Below are 21,408 nucleotides of genomic sequence, written 5' to 3'. Positions count from 1 at the left end.
CATACAATAAGGACACAGTGGAATCCATGTTGTCTGGTTGTCCTGCCTACCCAGCTCTGACTTCTTCTTTCAGATGAGTAGTGAGACTGGCTGCTTTCACATTCTGTCATAGAAATAAAACTAAAAGTATAGGACAGTCAAGCTACTCCCCTGTAGTCACAGCATGGGCAAGCTAGGAAGAGAAGAATTCACTGGTGTCTGTGCCTATATCTCAGGGCTCTGTTCTTCACAATTCAGAAATACAGTTGCTGGGAAATGGCCAGGGGACTCAGCAAGACTAGTCTCTTGGGAATAGGGTGTGTGTGACTGAGTCTTGCCACCAGGACACACAGAGAACTCTATAAACAGTCATTGCAAAACCACTATGCTTTGCCAACACCTCTGAATACTTCCAGCTGGCTCTAAGGAGCCCAACTCTGATTTGGCCCACATCCAGAGCATAGGTAGCACATTTGGACTTGAAAGGCCAAAGCAAATGCTTTCCAGGTGGACCTGCCTGTTACAAATGCAGCATCTCTATAGTCTGTTTTCCCTACACCCCAACAAGTAAGGTTTGTGCTTTGAAACTGTGAAGGACCTTGCTAAAAGTAAAATGTGATCTTAGTCCATGGTGTGCCTATAACAAAGCACCTGATTCTGGATATTTATAAGTAAAAGAGGTTTATTTGCGTCATGGTTTCGGAGCTTGGACTGTACAAACTATGCAGTACTAGTGCCAGGTGAGGGACCATGACTGTTTCACAACATGGACGGTAATATCCTGTGGGGTCACAGTGACAGAAAGAGATACCAAATTGCCTATGAAGAGAACACTGAGGAGGGACCAGCCTCCTTCTATTACAACAAGTTCTTGTCCTAGGACTAATCTACTCTGGCAATAATCCCCTCATAAAGTTGGTCATGACCTAATCAGCACTAGACTTCATCTTTTAAAGGTTCTCCTACCTTCCAAAACCATTACACAGATGATCAAGATTCCAATGTGGGAATCTTTGGAGACAAACAATATCTAAATGACAGCAGCACAATTCCTGTGTGACTTGTGACATCAAGAGTTTCCAGATGTCCCAGAACATCATATGGCTCCAGGAGCCCAACAGTACCATTACAGTGCTTCTCCATAAAGACACCAATGACTGGCCACATGGTACCAAAGCCTTTACATCATACCTGGTGCTATCATCCCAAAGCAGGCAGGAGAACTCCCAAGGCATAGTTTAAGATTCTATGCTACAATGCTGGGTTTACATTCTCTCTCTCTCTCTCTCTCTCTCTCTCTCTCTCTCTCTCTCTCTCCAGGATCCCTTTGGCTGTGCCCACTGTTCTAGCTGCCTCCTTTCAGATCCATCCCTTGCCTGCTCTGTATGTACACGGGCTGCTATCTGGTATTTTTGCTCCATTTCTGGGCCTGTGGAAGTGTATAGTGACTTAGAACATACTAGAACTTTCTTTCTCCTTCTCTTCTTTCTCTTCTTTCTCCTCTTCCTTTTCCTCTTCCATTTTTCCTTTTTTTCTTTTCTTTTCTTTACGTGTTACTAATGCTAAACTTAGGACCTCATGCATGTCATGCAAGTATTGTAAACAACTTCACAACTAAACAAACAACTTCACCTGTCCTTAATCTTTTGAGACACAGTCTTATTTTGTAGTTCTGGTTGGCCTTGAATTTGTGATTCTTCTGTCTTAGGCCCTAAGTGCTGGGATTATAGGCAGGTCCCACACCTCCCATCCATTTCCTTCTGAGACACTCCTGGAGGATCCGCTAGGGCAGAAATAGTCATGAGTTTTAGAACTGTGAGTGGGAGGTTATATTTACATTGCTGGTCATGGCAACTGTTAAGTAAGTACTCTCTATGCCAAGAGTTTTATTAAGCAACCTCTTTAATCCTCGCGCTTCTGTTTTTCGGTTGGGCAGGGCATCACTTCCATGTAAGGAAACCAAGGCACAGAGATGAAAGATTCTTGCCCAAGGGCACATGGCTAATAAGTGGCATGTTTTGACTAGTGATCAGAATCACAGAAGACCGGAGTTAAACGTCGTATTTCGTCCTGGTAGTGAGGCTAGGGTAGGTAAAGGGAGCAGCCCGGCCACAGAGGACTAGGGCAAGCACTATCTTTCCCACGGGCTTTGCAGCGGCCTCAGCCTCAAGAGCTCCTGGGTGTAGACCTGGATGCTTCCTGCTTCTGGATTCTTTCAGCTTCTGGAAGATTCCCTATGGATACTCTCTGTATCTACCCATCCACGACTACCTTACACTTTGCTAGGAATCCGCAAGATTCTCTAGTCAGATTTATTTTCAAATGCAATTACATAATCTCTGCACGCGGGTCTGTCCAGTGAGCTGTGGTTTCTTTTCAAATGACTGTTATATCACACTTCTTTGACCATGGAGAACTAGATCTTGATATGTAGGGACACATAGACTATATGTTAATTTAGTGAGACTGTATAGTCCCCAAAGGCTGAATGGTCAGAGCAGCTGACTGGAACTATCCACAATGTTGCAGATGCTGAGTGGAACCTGAATGTCATCCACACCAGCCACAAATGCAGGCCCAGAGCTCTTTTTTGTTAGAGGCTCTGTGTACAAAGATCCGGCCAAAGCTCCCTTTTCCTTCATGATTTATCTTTTCCAAAAGCTGACGAATCGCCTCTGCTCACCAAAGCAGGTTGTCAGCAAAGAGTACAAGTTAATCTTAAAAACAACGTTCATCCTGTTTATGCCCTGTCAGGCTTTCTACAACTACTGTGCATGAGAAAATTAGGCTAGGAGGCTGTTTACTAAATGAGAAGAAATCAATAATGCTCCAGAAAGAAGGTTTACTTAGACAAGGATCCAAACGAAGGCTCCCAAGTAGAAGACTTTGAAAACCACAAATCCCATTCTTCAGTAAAGGAGATACAGTTCGGCTCCTTGTGTGTACGTCGGGAGTCAGGTGAGAAGGGAAGGAGATGCGATAGTCATCAGTCTTTGCTTCAGTCTCAGACACAATAGTCTTACCCACTGATAGCTGGTAGCTTCTAGGTGCTGTGCTGCCGGAAAGCTATTGGAGCTAATGGCTTTCTCCATTTAATTCTCTCCATAGTGGAAAAAGCCCAAATCAGGGCTTTTATTCTCGCTATTTGATAAGCTGGGAGGCCAAGTCTAAATAGGGGAGACTTAACCCAAGTTCAGAGCCAGCAGAAAAGGTACAGGTTTGAGGAGGCGAAGCCCAGCAGGCTCCTGGTGGGAAGGAGAAATGGCAATTGTCTGAGTGCTTCCCAGGTACCAACTCTTTCTCAAAGCCCCAGCAGGAGCAGAGACGGAAGGAGCACAGTGGCTCAGTAGCTTGCCAAGGTCACAAGGCAGTGACGTAGTGGCATTTGAACTAAGTACTGATATCTTTGGTGCAGAGCAACGGTCAGTCCCCAACACTCCACTCTAACATGAGAAATGTATCCTAGAATGTCATCGTTTATATTAAGGTGGGATCTTTGTGTCCAAGCTGGGCTAGTGCAGTAGAGCACATCTCCACGCAACAGAATACTTTGGAAAATAATTGTGCTGTAACGAATATGAATAGTTTTCTTTAATTTATTCTTTACTATTATAGCAAAAGATAAAAATGAAGGCATTTCAATTTTAAAACGTGTTATTCATGCCAAAGTTTCACATGTGTAATCCCAGGGGGATTACAGTGAGTTTAAGGCTAGCCTGGGTGGGCTATAGAGTAATATCATGTCTCAAAACAAAACAAAACCGTATTCATGTTATTCAAGTACTTCATAAATATTGGGTCTCACAACCTCTATTCTGTGTTCTTGTCTTAAAGTTTGAACATTAAACTCCCAAGCCAAAGTAGTTGCTGTTTGGTTTCCACACTCCCTACCCCCACTCTCCCTAACCCCACTCTCCCTAACCCCACTCTCCCCCTCCCTCCTCCCTCCCCCCACAAGGGACTGAGGTGCTTATTTTACACATCAAGGCATACCTGGCCTCCAGGTTCTCCTAGTATCCCTCAGTCCCTACCTGGCATATCCTGCCCCCAACCCAGTATTTTCCAGCCCAAGGGCTGAGTTGCTCTTGCCCCAAAGGCTTCTTTCTATATAATCCAGACATTTTGGTCTCTCTCTTTCCTTCTCCTTCTCTCTCTGCAAGTGCACTCTTTTCCTCTTTCTGTCCCCCCTTCTCCTTCCCTTCTCTCTCCCCATGGTGACTTTCCTGGCCTTACTCCTTGTGGCCAGTGAGCTCACCCAAGAGCAGCTTTTTTTTTTTAAGCATTTTTTTTTTTTTGGTTCTTTTTTTTCGGAGCTGGGGACCGAACCCAGGGCCTTGCGCTTCCTAGGTAAGCGCTCTACCACTGAGCTAAATCCCCAGCCCCACCAAGAGCAGCTTTACAGTAAATATATTCTGCCTTTAATATATTCTACTCTACCTGAATTGGCTCATTTCACCAGCAGAGAAATAACCTATCAGTTGCTGTTAGGAATCAGAAACCAACGCTTCAAACTATGGCCTTTTGGGACACTGGGCATTTTAGACGAACCGCCCCTGACAATGAGCAGGTACTGCTGGAGGCTTTACCCCAGCCCCCTCATCTGCACCGAGCACAGTCCCACCCAACAGTGGAAGCTGCTTCCAATTCTCCAAATTCTCCATCTATAACAGAAGAAAGAAATGGGAACAGCTCCTGCATATGTCCCTGGAGCTTGTTCAGATCCTAAAGATGTGCTCACTTTTACCCCAGGGTTCATTTATTTCCCTCAGATCATTCTAAAGATCAGTGGTTCTCAACCTTCCTAATGCCGAGGCCCTTTAACACAGTTATTCATCTTGAAGTGACTCCAACCATAAAATTATTTCCTTGCTACTTCATAACTGTAATGTTGTTACTGTTAAAAATCACAATGTAAATATTTAATTATAGGATATCTGATATGTGACCCTGTGAAAGGGTTGTTTCATTCCCAAAGAGTTCTAGACCCACAGGTTATGAACTGCTGCTCTAGATTTTCTGTGCCCCACCCCCATGGAAAGGGCGTTTATGTTGAGTGTGATGGTATATGATGGTATTCTGAGCACTCCAGAGGTTAAGGAAGGAGGTTCAAAAGTTAGGGGCAAGCCTAGGCTATAACATTGGAGGGACCCTGCCTCAAAACTAAAGAGATGAGTAAAAGGGGCAGGACCTAAGTCTCACATGACCTTTTCTTTATTTTTCATGGCTCCTGAGTACAAGCACATGCATGTGTGCGTGTGTGTGCATGTGTGCATATTTAAACTTGCCGATGGAAAATATAAAGTTCCTTAAATCACATGGGATAATGGTTTCTAGGTGACTCAGGTTCTGTCTAGTCCTTTACATTCTGATATTACCATTCACTGTGAACCCACTATAGAATGTGGAATCCTAAGGGCTTGTCCGTCATACCTGCTGAGTGACCTCCAACTGTTACAGGCTTAAACTCTGAGAACCAAGGATAGCTTTGAAACTGGCTCCAAGTCTCCACACATTGAGACACAAATTCATTATTTAACAATGTTTATATGCTTCCTATAGGAAAGACATCCAGAACTGACTCAAGGACAGTTGGAACCAGACTTTTTTTTTTTTTAAAGGATACTCTCAGAAGAAGCCAGTTTCTCTAGTCCCTGACTTTTTGAGGTCATAGGCTCAAAATTACCACCCCCCCCCCAGAACAGGGTAACTCTCCAGAAAAGAAACACCTAGCTTGGAGGACAGTGTATATCAAAAGAGAAGCCTCAACTTTCCTTCTCTCCTTTAGTGAACTGATTAGGGATGCGACTAGAACTCTTTGGCCCACTGGTCAATAAAGGGTTTTTTAAATTAGAAATTTATTTATTTATTTATTTATTTATTTATTTATTTATTTATTTATTTATTTGTGTGTGTGTGTGTGTGTGTGTGTGTGTGTGTGTGTGTGTGTGTTTCAGTCAGAGGATAACTCATAGGAGTCAGTTTTCCTTCTACCATGTGGGCCCTGGGGCTCAAACTCAGGTCATTAGGCCTGTCAAAAAGTGCCTTTACTTGCTGACCCACAAAATAAAAATAAAATAAAAGGACAGACCTGTTAGCTAGCGTTCCCTCTAGGCTCCACCTCACAGTTACCTGGCAACAGCCACATTTGCTGACTCACTACAAAAGGGGCTGCTTGCCCCCTCCTCACTCTCTTACCCTCTTAATGTCTTCCCTCTCTGTCCCTTCTCTCCCCATCCCTTACCCCCCTCCATGGCCTTTATTCCTCTCTCTCTCTCTCTCTCTCTCTCTCTCTCTCTTTCTCTCTCTCTCTCCTCTTTTCACAACTCTTCTTCCCATGCCAAAAAATAAACTTTATTCTACACTATACCCATGTTGCTGGTACCTCAGGGGGAAGGGAAGCCTCAGCATGAACCCGGCAGATGCACCACCACCCCCCCCCCCCGCACCATACCGCATCTCTATTATCTCTATTAAGCATATCCTGGTTCTTTCTTTTATATAAAACACAACAAGACGTTGTTTTCATCAGTTACAAATTTTCTGTGGATGAATCACCACCTGCTTCCCTGCATCTGTTAGGTTTTCAACCTGCACCTCCCCTATGTTTAGCTGCTGGCTCTGTGGAATGTACTGACCCTCTGTCCAGGGACACCCTGCTTTCTGGCTCACCATTGCAACTTGTCCCTCATCACCAAGGCTGTTGCTGTTGAGGCCACTGGGGCCACCCTGTTTCCTATCATTCTCTTGTCCCTTCTCCATTGTATCTGCTAAAGGGCTCATAAGGCAGTGCAGTCCATGCCCTCACCCCCATGTGGGTGATAAAGCTGCCGAGTGCACAGTAGGTACTCATTGTGCACTCAAGGAAGAAGAAAGCGCAGAGTTGCACAGCCACTGATCAGGGCAGGAGATGCTGTGTGTTACACTGTTACCCTGAGAGCAATGACGTTTGTCTCTACACCTCAGAGAGAGAGAGAGAGAGAGAGAGAGAGAGAGAGAGAGAGGCCAAATAGATGCTGGAATGCCCATCAAGCAACTAGTCTGCTACCACCTGAGATTGAACTGTCCCCAAATTAGAGACCAGAGCATTCTATGCCCAGTGAGACTCGAAATACCTTTTAAAATCAAGCTCAGAGCACTTACTCAGCAAGACTGAAGAGTAGAAACAGAGATCTACAGGCCAAGGCTCCAAGCACCCACCAGGCTGAGGATTATTCTAGAACAGTCCCCATATCCTTTTCTGGTCCTAGAAGCCCAAGTTTGCATGCTGCACATCCCCCAACACCACTTCTCACCATCTACAAAATGGTCTTATGTTCCCCAAAGGATTCCAAAGAATATCCCAAACTATTTGATCTCACAGGGCTCTACCTTCTTCTGTATCCTGCCTCCCATGTCTCAGACTTTAGGTTCACTGCATTCATCCCCTTGTCCACAAGGCCATGGTGTATATTCTTTCACACCTGGACCCCATTCTTAGCTATATACTCCATGGAGCAGTGTTTCTTTCTTTCTTTTTTTTCTTTTTTTCTTTTCTTTTTATTTATTTATTTATTTTTTTTTTTTTTTGGAGCTGGGGACCGAACCCACGACCTTGCGCTCTACCACTGAGCTAAATCCCCAACCCCTGGAGCACTGTTTCTTAACCTGTGGTTGGGACCCTTTCGGGGGTTGAGCAGCTCTTTCACAGGGGCCACATATCATATATCCTGAATGTCATATATTTACATTATAATTCATAACAGTTGCAAAATTACAGTTAAAAAGTAGTAATGAAATTAATTTTATGGTTGGGGGAGTCACTGCAGCATGAGGAATGGTATTAAGGGGTCACATCATTGGGAAGGTTGAGAAGCACTGCTTTAGAGTCTAACTCCATTGCCCTTCTTACTCCCTTCCGTACTGCTTACCTCCCGCTACCAGATTCTGACTCAGATAACTCTGCCATCCCATGCTTTGCCTTATGTTGCCTCCAATGAAGTGCCTCCAATGAAATTCAATACTGAATTTGACATTTGTCCATTTCGAAATCATGAAGGTAAGAGCGCCTCCCTATAATTTAGTCTTTAGCCTGGTATACAATATGGAAAGTTGTTAGACTGGTAGAGGGATGAGTAGATGGATGGGTTAGTGGATGGCTGAGTAGCTAAGTGAATGGTTGGGTTGGTAAGGTAGATGGAATTCTATGAACACCCGAGAAAAGGTTTGAATGAATTCTTGGGAATCATCCCTGTTCGTCCTGAACCCCAGATAGCATTCCCCTAAAAAACCTGCCTGGACAACATCCTGAACCCCAATAAAGGCTTTGGCACCCTCTCTCCCTCTCTCCATCCTTCTTCCTCCCTTCTTCTCCCCTCTCCCTATCTTTTCTCCCTCCCCCCTCCTAACTTCTCTCCCCCTCCCTCTCTCTTTCAGTGTCTCCATAGCAACCCACTTCCTAATGACACTGGGGTCTGTGGTGACACATATCTCTTATTTCGCGTGTTCTTTTGGGTTGCTTCCTTTCCATGTCACTGCCACACTCCAGTCCCAGTCAGACAGTAAGCATGATGGGAAAAAGAAATTGCACCTTAGTAAAAAGAATAAATAACTATGAGGACATTTGCCTGTGTCAAGCCCTGCCTGTGGAAGGGGTACATGGTCTGGAAGGCCAAAACTAAACTTTGCAAAGTGACCAGCTGCCAGCAATAGAGGAGTGCTCAAGAGCTGCCCAGAACCCTGCCTCAGCTGAGCAGACTCTGGGATATGACTTTTACTGTGTCTTGGGAGGCTGGGCTCATTAGCTCATATGTGTGACCTCATTCTGATATTGCTTTCCTTTATCTCTTAACACTTGCTTACCCTTTAACACTTACTCCAAAGTGTTAGACTCTGAGTTTAGCTGGAGTCAGGTAGAATGTGGTGGTGGTGGTGGTGGTGGGGATTAAGCATAGTTTCCACCATGCAGTGGCTGGCTGTGGGTCAAAAACACTTTGACACAGAGACATTGGTTCACAAGCTGTGAGATGCCTGCCCTGGCTTTGATTCTTATGCCTTGAATTTGAACTCTAGTCTCCGATTCTGCTCCTGTGCCTTTGGACATCTCCTAAGCCTTGGGTTAGGGAACATGTAACTCCTTCCTCGTGGTAAGTTGGGTTCATTTTCCCATCTTTCTGATCTTTTGGGGGCCCTGACACTTCACATTGCACTAGGAGACCCTGAAAACTGACTATTTTCACCCATTTTTAAAAAATGTTCTCAGTGAGATTGACATTGTTGGAAACCCAGAAATTCCCACAGCCAAAATCCTATTTAAAAGCTTCCTGTCTATTTAAAGTTCATGATGGGAAGAATAAAAGAAAAAAGACTCCAAAAACAGAGACAGGGTAAAAGATAGGAAAAAGGCAGATCCAGTTTGCTTCTAAAAAAGGCTGGAAATTATAATCCATGGCCTTGTGTCTCAAGCCTCACATATTTTTCTTTCCCTTCTGGTGGTTTGCAATCCGAAGTGGAATTTTATCATGGGTTATTTGGATGATCTTTTTCAAGTCCCTAGCCCCCAAAGCCTCTGCTCACTGGACAGAGTGCCACTTGGGCTCTTTATGCTATGGGAAAGTGAACGGACTGAAAATAAAGCAGCCATATCTCTTGGCTCCTCTGTACTCCCCACCGTGTTTCCACAGCTCTGAGCCAGAGACTGCCTGCGAACAACAAAAGCGTGATGAAGGCAACAGGAGTCAGAACGCTATTCATAGCAGGAAACCCCAGCATCCGGTGAGAAATAAGAAGTACGGGAGCACAGGATGCGCCCTGGGTCAGGAGGACGTGAAAAGCCTCGAGTCTTTGTAACCTTCTGTATGCCAGAGCTGTGGTAGTGTGACAGCGGCAGTGCAGCCCTCAGCTCCTTTCAGAGCACAGTCTGGTGCCAAGCTCCAAGGTTCCAGTGGCTGCTGCTGTCACTGTGGGGGAGTCTAACCTCTCCCAGAAGGAGACATACAGAAGAATGGTCACCTCAACTGGTTTGCTCCTGCTGCTGGGGCTTCTCGGCCAGCTCTGGGCAGGGGCTGCTGCTGATTCAGAGGCTGTGGTGTGCGAGGGAACTGCCTGCTATACAGCCCACTGGGGCAAGCTGAGTGCCGCGGAAGCCCAGCATCGCTGTAATGAGAATGGAGGCAATCTTGCCACTGTGAAGAGCGAGGAGGAGGCTCGGCATGTCCAGGAAGCTCTGGCTCAGCTTCTGAAGACCAAGGCACCCTCGGAAACAAAGATAGGCAAATTCTGGATCGGGCTCCAGCGAGAGAAGGGCAAGTGTACGTATCATGATTTGCCAATGAAGGGCTTCAGCTGGGTTGGTGGTGGAGAGGACACAACTTATTCAAACTGGTACAAAGCGAGCAAGAGCTCCTGTATCTCTAAACGCTGTGTGTCCCTGATACTGGATCTGTCCTTGAAACCTCACCCCAGCCATCTGCCTAAATGGCATGAGAGTCCCTGTGGGACTCCCGATGCTCCAGGCAACAGCATTGAAGGCTTCCTGTGCAAGTTCAACTTCAAAGGCATGTGCAGTCCACTGGCGCTGGGTGGACCAGGGCAGCTGACCTATACCACCCCTTTCCAGGCCACCACCTCCTCTCTGAAGGCCGTGCCGTTTGCCTCTGTTGCCAATGTAGTTTGTGGGGATGAAGCTGAGAGTAAGACCAATTATTACCTATGCAAGGAAACGACTGCAGGAGTATTCCATTGGGGCAGCTCAGGCCCTCTCTGTGTCAGCCCCAAGTTTGGTTGCAGTTTCAACAATGGGGGCTGCCAGCAGGATTGCTTCGAAGGTGGGGATGGCTCCTTCCGCTGTGGCTGCCGGCCTGGATTCCGGCTGCTGGATGACCTAGTAACTTGTGCGTCCAGGAACCCCTGCAGTTCAAACCCATGCACAGGAGGCGGCATGTGTCATTCTGTGCCACTAAGCGAAAACTACACATGCCATTGTCCCAGAGGCTACCAGCTGGACTCTAGCCAAGTGCACTGTGTGGATATAGATGAGTGTGAGGACTCCCCCTGTGACCAGGAATGTATCAACACTCCAGGGGGCTTCCATTGTGAATGTTGGGTGGGCTACCAATCCAGTGGTTCCAAGGAGGAGGCCTGTGAGGATGTGGATGAGTGTACCGCTGCCTACTCACCCTGTGCCCAGGGCTGCACTAACACTGATGGCTCTTTTTACTGCTCCTGTAAAGAGGGATATATCATGTCTGGGGAAGACAGTACCCAGTGTGAGGATATAGATGAGTGTTTGGGCAATCCATGTGATACCCTGTGTATCAACACAGATGGTTCTTTCAGGTGTGGCTGCCCAGCAGGTTTTGAGCTGGCTCCCAATGGGGTCTCTTGTACCAGGGGCTCTATGTTTTCAGAGTTACCAGCCAGGCCTCCCCAAAAGGAAGACAAAGGTGACGGAAAGGAGAGTACTGTGCCTCTTACTGAAATGCCTGGTTCTCTCAATGGCTCTAAGGATGTCTCCAACAGAGCACAGACCACAGATCTCTCCATTCAATCGGATAGTTCCACTGCCTCTGTTCCACTAGAAATAGAAGTCTCTAGTGAGGCATCTGATGTCTGGTTAGATTTGGGCACATACCTCCCCACGACCTCTGGCCACAGCCAGCCGACTCATGAAGATTCTGTGCCTGCACACAGTGACAGTGACACCGATGGGCAGAAGCTACTTCTGTTTTACATCCTGGGTACGGTGGTGGCCATCTCACTCTTGCTGGCTCTGGCCCTTGGGCTTCTCATTTATCTTAAACGGAAAGCCAAGAAAGAGGAGATCAAAGAGAAGAAGGCCCAGAATGCAGCTGACAGCTATTCCTGGATTCCAGAGCGAGCAGAGAGCCGAGCCCCAGAGAATCAGTACAGGTAAAGAAGCCAGGGGTTGCATGGGTAGCTGGGTGGGCAGACGTAGGCATGGGAGGCACAGAGCACAGTACTGAAAGTGGAAACAGAAACAGCTGGCCGTTTGCTGTTACAGCCAACCTCAACAGCCCAGTCCATAAGGTGCCTGACTATCTGTCCTATGAGTTCCTGTGGAGTAGAGGCAGGGGGTCCAAGGATGCAGATATGGGAGAGTTCCACAGCTTCTCACACTGTAATCTTGTTTTCCACAGCCCAACACCTGGGACGGACTGCTGAAGACAACGTGGCTTTAGAAACATAGTCAGCTGCCACTACCTTCAGAGTTACCTTCTTAGATGAGGGAGAAGCCACATCACTCTGAAAGACTGGACTGGACTCTCAGCAATAATTGGGCACCTTCCCCTTTAAGAACCTGGTGACTTGGGTTGGGCAGATATTTTCCTGGTGCCTTTGATATGCCTGGGGAGATAAAATGACCATTGTGGGGAGTTTTGGGGATATTGACAGACCTCACTCACACACCCTTTTCAAATCCAAAAGCAACTGGTTCCTCTGGTTGCCAATCAGGGCGTAGGAAGTCAGAGGGGGTGGGGTAGGGTGGGGGTAGGGGGCTTCAAAGTCTTTTCTTATGTATTGATTTATCAGAGAAGGAGCTACTGGTGCTAATTACGATGGAAACAATTCCTTTCCTTCACAGGCTAGAAAGCAAAACCAACTAACTAATAACCTGGTAAGACTGCTCTACCCTTCCTACAGGGACTTTTTCAGGATGGCTGTCTTTGTGTACATTTGCCTTCTGGCATTTCCCCTCCATCCCGCTTGCTCGGTATTGTTGGAACTGTCAGAATGAAAGGAAGTTCAACCAACTGCTCAGGGAGCAAGCAGGCAGGAAGTTTAGACCTTGTATCCCCTTGCTCTTTCTGATAGACTTGAGCTTATGGGCAAACAAGTTGGAAAGTTGCTTCAAGTGAGTGAGGTCTTGGTAAAAGCATAGTCTAGAGGGAGGCAGGCAGGAATTGATTTAACAGATATTTGAACAAAAAAAAATCTGAAGGAACTGATGCTAGCACACACTCGACTACTGAGGAACAATAACAAAACCCCAAGATCAATTTGTCTTTGAGCTTGCACGGGTCCTGACTCCACTGCAGGGCACCCTCTCCCTTTATACCATCCCAACCAGGGAAGATGGGACAGCAGGCTCAGAAAGCCTCAGGATGCTTTCATTCTGAATGAAGGAAAGGATGTGTGAGCCTGGTGATGGGCTATTTTAAATACTCCCATTTAAATGAAGCTTAGCCCCCTTCATGGTTAAAAGTACATCTAGAGGACTTGAACCCTATTTTGTGGATGTGACACAGACTGAATCAAGGATTAGTCATGAAGGAGGTTCTCTTTTTTTTTGTTTTTGCTTAAAAAAGGAGATACAGGGGAGAGGGAAAAGGGAAGAGAGAACAGCTAAAAAATTTCCAACCGTTAAAACGGCTTAGAGCCACCTTATGATTGACATGTTTATTTTAAAGGGTTCATATGCAAAAGTGTCCCTTAAACTTGCTGCAGGTAATGCTGTTCCAGCTGCACAGGACTGTCTGGGGCCTGGAAGGCAGCCCTGGTGAGTCACTTCAGTATCTCAGGAGGCCTGTCTCAGCTGCCTTTGCTGTTTGAAATACTGAGACAAGGAATGTGTCTCCACCACGAGATTCCGAGTCTTTGTTCTCAGACTAGAGTGTCCTTTTGTTACTAGTGTCAAAAGCAACTATCCTTCAAGTTGATAGCCAGAAAGTGAAGATTAATAACAACCGGACTCAAGGCCTTTGAAATATCTTAGAGAACTATATTACAGAAGTGTCTTTTTTTTTCTTTGTCAATTTAAAATGGAGATACTTTCATTAGTCAGACTTTCTTTCTCTCTTTGAAAACCCATCGTGGAGAGCAATGGGGAACCGATTGAGCTCAGTGGGTGCCTGAAATGTGTGCATTTAAAAGTCAACTTACTGTCTGGCTTTCAGTTGAAATTTGAACATTTGGAACAGGATCTCTGGCAATAACTGAGATTGGCCACTAGTCCATTACAAGGAGACCAGTTGAATTTAGATCCATGGCAGTATCTGCATATACGGACGTGAACCTAAATGCATCACTTTTACCTCCAGACCTTCAACTGCTCACCTTTATGGCTTGAGATGAGGAAGGTAACTGAGTCTAGGCTCCCCACAGCCTTGCTTGGTCTATACTCAGGCTGCTGTGTAGGACTTAAAGTGACCAAAGTAACTTAGAAGGTAGACATGAAGCTCCAACTCCAACACTCTCTGGGGTACAGGATCCTCTCTGTGGAACCCACAACAGAGAAGGGAATGATGAGGAACATATTTTCTCAAAGTGTGCTTTCAGCATGAGCCCTTCCCATGGAGGCCGGGCTCTCTCGTCTAATGACTTGCCAAAGCCTTCAGCAGGACCATACCTCATGTGGCAAAGCCAATGGAGCCAGTCGCTGTTCCTAAATGGGTGCTTTATTCTCCCTATATTCTTGCTGTCCTCATGCTTGAACCTGGTAAATTCTGGGTTAGGGTATCTAAGAGGCCAAGCAATAAATAATCGAACTTCCACTGGACCAAGGGTGTTAGGCTAGGCCTTCTCTACCCAAGAAACCAGTGAACAGAGACAGAATACTCCCCTGCCTCTGATGAGCATAGCTTCAGGCCTTCACCCTTCTCCTTACTCAATTGCAGGTGGCCATCATTGCCTTTTGTATTTTATATGGTTATGGTGATGGAAGCCAGCTATAAGTATGTTAGACACGAGCTTTCCAGGACCCCTATACTACTAGTAGCTCGCATTATCTTTGTTCATTATTAAAGATAAATGAAACAATACACCCCCACTAACTTGAGGAGTTAAAAAACAAAAACCAAAAAAAAAAAAAAAAACCAAACTACTCAAAAAGAAATGCCTCAGGAGGGAGCCCTGAACACTATTTGCAGAGGAAGTCTAGCCCCAGTTTTCCCTGGTATCTAGCATGACTTCGATGCAATCCCAAATGTATGCATTTTCTGGCTTTGGTGACCCAGTCATCATTATCATTACTACCACCACCAGCATCATCATCATCACTGCCATCACCACCTCATGGTGCTGTGCATCCTCGTGGTGTTTTATTAATGGCAGTAACTGGATGAATCCTACCTGGCTCTGACTGAGGGCAAAAAGGCCAGAAAGAAGAAAAGCAGAAAGAAAAAAAATGGGGCTGCTTTCCTTCATCTTCTTACCCATGGAAAACCCAGCAAGCTTCTGGGAAGGTCTATCCTAATGCCTTCCCCAGATCATGGTGGAAGGAAACACAAATACTTCTGAGTTCACGTTCACTGTGCAGGGCAAGCTACCTAGGGAGAATTCTTTATCTCCTCATGAAGTTTCCCTCCTCTTTTGAGGTCCTAACCATGAGCCCTTTCGTGGACTGTTATCACCAACCAAACTTTCAAAAGGTAGATGGGATCATTAGGTCATTTTGTTCCACCCCTCTTTTCCCATAAATATTTCTGGCAAAACTAAAGGTTTGCAGAGATGTGATTTGACCAAAAAAGGAAAACAAGGTTACTCCATTCAAAATAACATACTTTGAAAGCAAGTATAGGAAAGCCTTTTCCTATTATTTTTCTTCTTAGCTTCCCCATTGTCTGAATTGGGAAAACAGGAAAGCATTGCTTTGTAGCACCTGCAAAATGGTTTAATGCCCCTGCATAGTTCCATATCTTTCAACAATAGATTTAGCATGGGAATCTAAACTAGACACCCTGAGAACATCTGTCCTGTCCCCAGCTCCTAAACCCAGGCTTTGATTATGTGTGGCTTGTGAATCCTATCAACCAAAACAGGGGGACAGACATACCTCACCAACTGTATACCCTGATGACTCCTTACTCAAGGGCTTTTTGAGTACCTGTTCTTGATAGTACCTGTCTATTTCAGATGGGGACCCTGGAGCTTTCATCCTTCCCATCTTACTTGCAGGGCGGCAAGTGGCTCCTCTTTGCATTTTACCGAGCCCCCCTCCAAGCTTAAGTTCATTTGCGGATCAGGGATTAAGCCTGAATTGTCTTGTCCCTGTTGTCAGGGGTTATTGTAAATGTTAGTAATCTCACCCCAAGCCCTCAGTAAGAACATAAATATTTAAAAAATATGTGCATTTGAAATCTGTTTCATGGATCCTGGAACTGTGGGCTGTTCAGGCAGGAGTGACTTTAGTCTTCTAGTGAATATTGCCCAGTTTGTGGGAAGGGAAGGCTCCCAGGTTATACTCCTCCTTAGAGCGACAACATTAACATTCTGAAGGGAGGCGCAGGATTGCCTTGAAGAAGTGGGAACTTGGTCATGGTTTGAGCATTCTGTTATGCACCTCTCCTAATAAACTCTGAAAAAATATTTGCTTTGAATTTTTTTGTGTCATTTGTGGCAACTTAAAGTACATGGCAGAACTTTCTTTGTGATTATTGAACTTATGTTCTCCTTTGCAAAGAGTTACCTTGATGGCCTTGTTTCTGTGTGTCTCTCACTGGAAGGAATGCTGGTTTGGGTCTCTATTGGTGCTGTCTCTCAGGATGTGCCTTTGGGAATAAGGACTACAGAGTGTACTATAGAGACTGTACTATAGAGGGGCAGTGTCCAAAGCAGCTGAGAACAGACCCTAGGCCTCCTTCCAGATTTAGCATCCTCATCCTGGTCACCATGGCCACCCTTAATTCCTAGTATCTTGTTGATTGCCTGAATGATGCCTGGTGGGGATTAAATGCAGCCAATTGGTGTGATGTGAAAAAAAAGAAAAACCCTGTAATTATCACAGAGCATTATCACTGCTTTGTCAGTGAAGGTCGGTCAGTTTACTTAACTAATTGAACAGGGCAGACAAAATCACTGCCTGTTTGGCTGCAAAGATCTCACTGAGATTCCACATTGTTGGAAGCAGATGATAACTGGTGATTTTCACATGGTGTGCTTGGTAAAGAAGGGTTTAAGTGAGATAAAGGCCTCTATTCTATAATGCTAATCACATAGGACAATTTCAATAAATACCCATTAAAATTAAATAAAGCAGAACCTCTTGCAGTTTAGCTGCTAATAAGACACATTGGGAAATCTCACCTTATTCTGAGACTTCCAACACACACACACACACACACACACACACACACACACCACATCTATAAAAATAGACACAATATACAAACACTCACAAACACACAATTTTAACACTTATTTCACAATGAATCAACCAGAGACCAATGTTTCCTGGTTTAGGGAAAGCTCATGAAGAAAAATGTCATATTTTAATAGCATCTTCTTGTTACTGTAAATTCCTTAGACAGGTAAGTCTGTCAAAAGTGATTGCCCAAATGCTCAATATACAGAGTTATTTGTGTCTGTGATACATCTTTATTGTCCTCAGACACCTAGATTGAGATTGGCGAGTCATAGGGACATTGTGGACACTCCGCAGCGTTCAGTTAAGTGAGCTAAGTTCTCAGCCAATTCTTAAATGTATTTCGTAGGAAGAGAAAGTAATATCAGAGGAAACGTACCTCCAAACTAAAACATGCTCAACTTAGACTTCTTCTAAACTGTATTTTAATGTGACTCAGGCTTTGAAAGAAAGTTTATAGACTTGTTCTTCAAGTCTCTTGATGTTCCCAGGGAGATCTTTTTCATAGGCAATAATGGGCAGTCAAAAAGGAGAAGAGAGAGCTAGGGCTGGTGATACACACGATCTGAGCACTTGAGAGGAAGAGTCAGAGGACAAGTTCGTGGGCAGCCTGAGCTATGTAGTGAGTCTTCCTTGAAAATAAAGTGAAATTTAAAAAAAAAAAAGGAAGGAGCAAGGAAAGGAAGAGAGGGGTGTAGGAAGGGAGGAAGGAAAGAAGAAAGCGGGAAAAGACAACATAAAAGAACTAATTTAGTTTTCAGACCAATAGTTATTCAAAGTTCAATTTGACAGACAGACCTTCACAAGGCTGCTTAGCTCAGTTGAGGGCATTCTCCTGCCTCCAGGAAGCTCCCAACTAGAGGTGGTCACAAGCCACTGTCTCTTGATTAATCCCATTTGTTGGTTATTTTACTTATTGAGATTCATTTCCATTATCTTGGGTACCGATCTGATCTATGTTTCATCCTGGTTCATAGTGTTTAAATTGGTGAGAGAAGAAACAGAAGGAAGGAGAGAAAGGAGTGAGAGGAGGGAAGGAGAAGGCAGGAAAGGAAGAAGGAGGAAGGGAGGAGAGATAAGGAAGGAAGGTGATAAGGAAGGGAGCTACTACTACTACAGCACTGCTACTCAGCCCTCCAGGCCTGTCTGGACAGTCTTCCTTCCATGTTAGGGTCTGTCAAAATCCCCCAGGATTTTATCAGTTTTGTTTCTGTAAAGAGCTGTGTTGCGTAGGTAACTGATGCATATCTGGTAGGTTGCTTCTTGTGCTGTTATAATTTCTTACTATAACTGCAATTCAAAATTACATGTCTGGCTTTAATATACTGGGTTTATCCTATTTTAATTTTCTTCTTTTAATGTCACTTTGTTTCATCACAAAGCTACCTTTACTTTGTGTGGGTTCCTCTTTTTTCTTCCTTTTATAAAAAAAAAATCCAATAAAAAGTCAAAAGTAATCTTTGTTTTTGTTTTTGTTTTTTCAATGAAGTCATTCTATTTCCATTTCCAAGATTGCTAGTGCCTGGAGGCTTATTTTATACATTCCCTTCACAATGATATTGTACTATTTTGATCCATTACAATGGTTCTCAACCTGTGGGTCACAACCCTTTCAGCAAACCTTGGTCTCCAAAAACATTTACATTATGATTCATAACAGTAGCAAAATTACACTTATGAAGCAGCAACAAGAATAATTTTATGGTTGGGGAGGTCACCACAACGCTAGCTACTGTGATAAAGCTCAAAACTTCCAGGTGACCAAATATTGAACACAGTGACTTTCCTCTTGGAGTAGTAGGTGCAGATGAGACACTGGCAGGTAGAATTTGACCAGATAACTGGCTACAAGCCAGTCCCTTGTCTTCCTTATACCTGCTATTTAAGCCCTCAATACTTATTCCTTCCTAACTCCTTCCCTCAAGGGGCCTCAGTCTTTGAGGATGGAATTGGCTTTTAAAATCCCTTCTTTCCTTCACCACAATAGTCAAGTAGTTATATGTCCTGGCTTCCTCAAGTAAGGCACTTGAGAGGGGAAGGGCTGAGTCTTTATTAAACCCTAACTCATATCCCAGTCTCACCTACAGTTGGACAGAGGGCCCATAGGATACATTATTTTGTAATATGTGTTATTAAAGCAGTATCTGCCAGTGACCTTCTCAGCCTCTATAGGGTTTCCTGGGGAAGGCAGTGAATCGGGGAGCAGTGTAGGCAACTGGGGTCATGCTGATAGCAGACAGGGCAGGTAACTGGGATTGCTGATTTATGGGGTCAATACTACTAATGAAACAAAACTTAGTTACCTGGGGCTGGCAAGAATGCTCAGCGAGAAACTCTGAGCTCTTTTAACTCTAAAGTGTACATACACAGGGACAGACAGATATACATTTGGTAATTAATTGCTTCTAGTTTTAGTAAAAGATCATTGAATTTCTTATTATGCAGCCTTTGATTACTGTTAGGAGGAGTGGGCTCATTCTATTCTTGACTCTAACTTAATTATGTCTTTCTAGCAAAGCAACTAAAACCATGTCTTAAAATTTTTCTTCCTAAGATTATTTGAATCAAATCAGGAATTCTATAAAATCACTATCATTAAACAGTATTAATTCATGAAAGTTCATCTTTATGTTGATCTGCAGGAAATTTGCTCTATAGGGTAGGCTAATGCCCAGGAGTCCCTAGGCTATGTAAAAGTGACAGGAAAGGCATATCAGCTATAAGAAGCAATCCTGAGTCTCTTGGGATCTTGCCTCTCAGAGCTTTCCCATTTTAGGCCATGCAAAAGGTGAACCACTTCTAGGAAAGTCATCTGCTAGCTTTAGCTTTTTCTAGATGGCTTCTGGCAAGTATCAGGAAAATCATGTAAAGTTTACAACTTACTAAATATGAAAGTAGCACATATTTATTGAATAAGAAGTAGTGTTTCTGCAGGGATACTGGAGCAGAGAATTCCAAAATCCGTGGATAGATGACAGATGATGACACAGGTTCTATATCACTAGGTTTCACTACCCCCTACTAAACATAAACAGGAACAACATCTGGAAACTGTAATATGAAAGAAAATACATCAACGAGCCATGAATGAGCTGGTATTTTAGCCTTTTGTGAGGGTCTCATAGGAGACTCTCAACAGGAAACTTCTCAGCAGAAGTGGAAGGTTGAGCAGTATGTGCATTTTGACAACGTTTTATGTTCAAGTAAGCATACTTGTGTCTACATATCCCCCTCATCCAAGCACATTCTCTGCAGTTCCCGAGTCATTACACACACTGCAAAGGGCTTTGCTTGATTTAAGGCATACCCCATCAATGCTCCTCTCATTGCCAGTATGGCTATCTTCTCTGCCTTTGTCAGATGATATGCTTGTGTATAGTAGTAGAAGAGGGAGAAGGAGTACTCACAGGTTGCCCTATGGTCATAGGTGGCCATCAGAAGAAGCTCAGTTGGAACTGGTATACATGCTGTCAGGAAGGTCAGTGATGTAGTCTCTTCAAAATTAGCCCCTAGTTTCTTAAGAACTAAACCTATCCTCATCATGAATTCCATTTGTTTTGGGTATGGTGGGTGAGAGTGTGCAGTGCTGAGGGTTGAACTGAAGTTTAGTCTACCTATGAGACCCTCACAATCCAGCAAATATGATCTGATGGTTATTTGATAGAAATAAAATCATGGCCTATGCAGTCTTGGATATAGATCTTCATAGGCAGTTTATTTGTAGAGTCTCTGCCTGAAAGCCAGTCAGATATTCATCAGCAGAAAAATGCAGAAATCTCATGGATTATTTATTGAGGGGAACACTCCTCACTAGGAAATGTCACATAGTTAATGGACAATCAAGGAAGATTTAGAGGGACAAGGAAAGCTAGATGCTTCAAAATTAACTTGTATCAAATTCTTGAACAACAAAAATTAATCTATGATTAAAACGCTGCTAAGCAGTTATGAGAGAGGGGAGTGAGGCTTACTGCAAAGAATTCAAGGACCTTCATGGAACCATGGAAATGTCATGTCTTGATCAGATGTTGGGTACATGGGCGTTTGCATTTTCAGCACTCATTAAACCCTAAACAGAAAATGCGTACGTCTTATTGAATACAAATTACATTGTATTGATTTTAAACATGCTGCCTGTGAATGTATGGGGAAGATGAAGGTTTAAAAGATAAAGCCTGAATTATTTTTCCTAGAGAAATGAGACATGGTTTTCCCAGGCTTTATTGTTTCCGAGCTAGTAAAAGCTGGTAAAAAGGTGAATGAACCTCTTGTGGGCATCAGTCGCCTTGTGCTTCTCTACTGTTGGTCCTTGTGCAAGCCCACTATTCAGGGCTAGTGATTGTGGAGATCCA

At 44.3% G+C, this 21,408-nt stretch overlaps 1 protein-coding gene across 1 annotated transcript; it reads left to right on the top strand.

Moving 5' to 3' along the window:
• The first annotated feature begins 9,777 nt into the window (after positions 1 to 9,777).
• Positions 9,778 to 16,292, top strand: Cd93 (CD93 molecule). The gene is given in 2 exon segments (NM_053383.4): positions 9,778 to 11,865; positions 12,114 to 16,292. Coding segments are annotated over 2 exon segments (1,932 nt in total). The 5' UTR covers positions 9,778 to 9,958; the 3' UTR covers positions 12,139 to 16,292.
• The last annotated feature ends 5,116 nt before the right edge of the window (positions 16,293 to 21,408 follow it).

Source organism: Rattus norvegicus, chromosome 3 (genome assembly GCF_021556685.1).
Source record: "Rattus norvegicus strain SHRSP/BbbUtx chromosome 3, alternate assembly SHRSP_T2T, whole genome shotgun sequence".
In the NCBI taxonomy this organism is placed as follows: domain Eukaryota; kingdom Metazoa; phylum Chordata; class Mammalia; order Rodentia; family Muridae; genus Rattus; species Rattus norvegicus.
The sequence above is the reverse complement of the archived record's forward strand: the minus strand, read 5'-3'. Positions and strand labels throughout refer to the sequence as shown.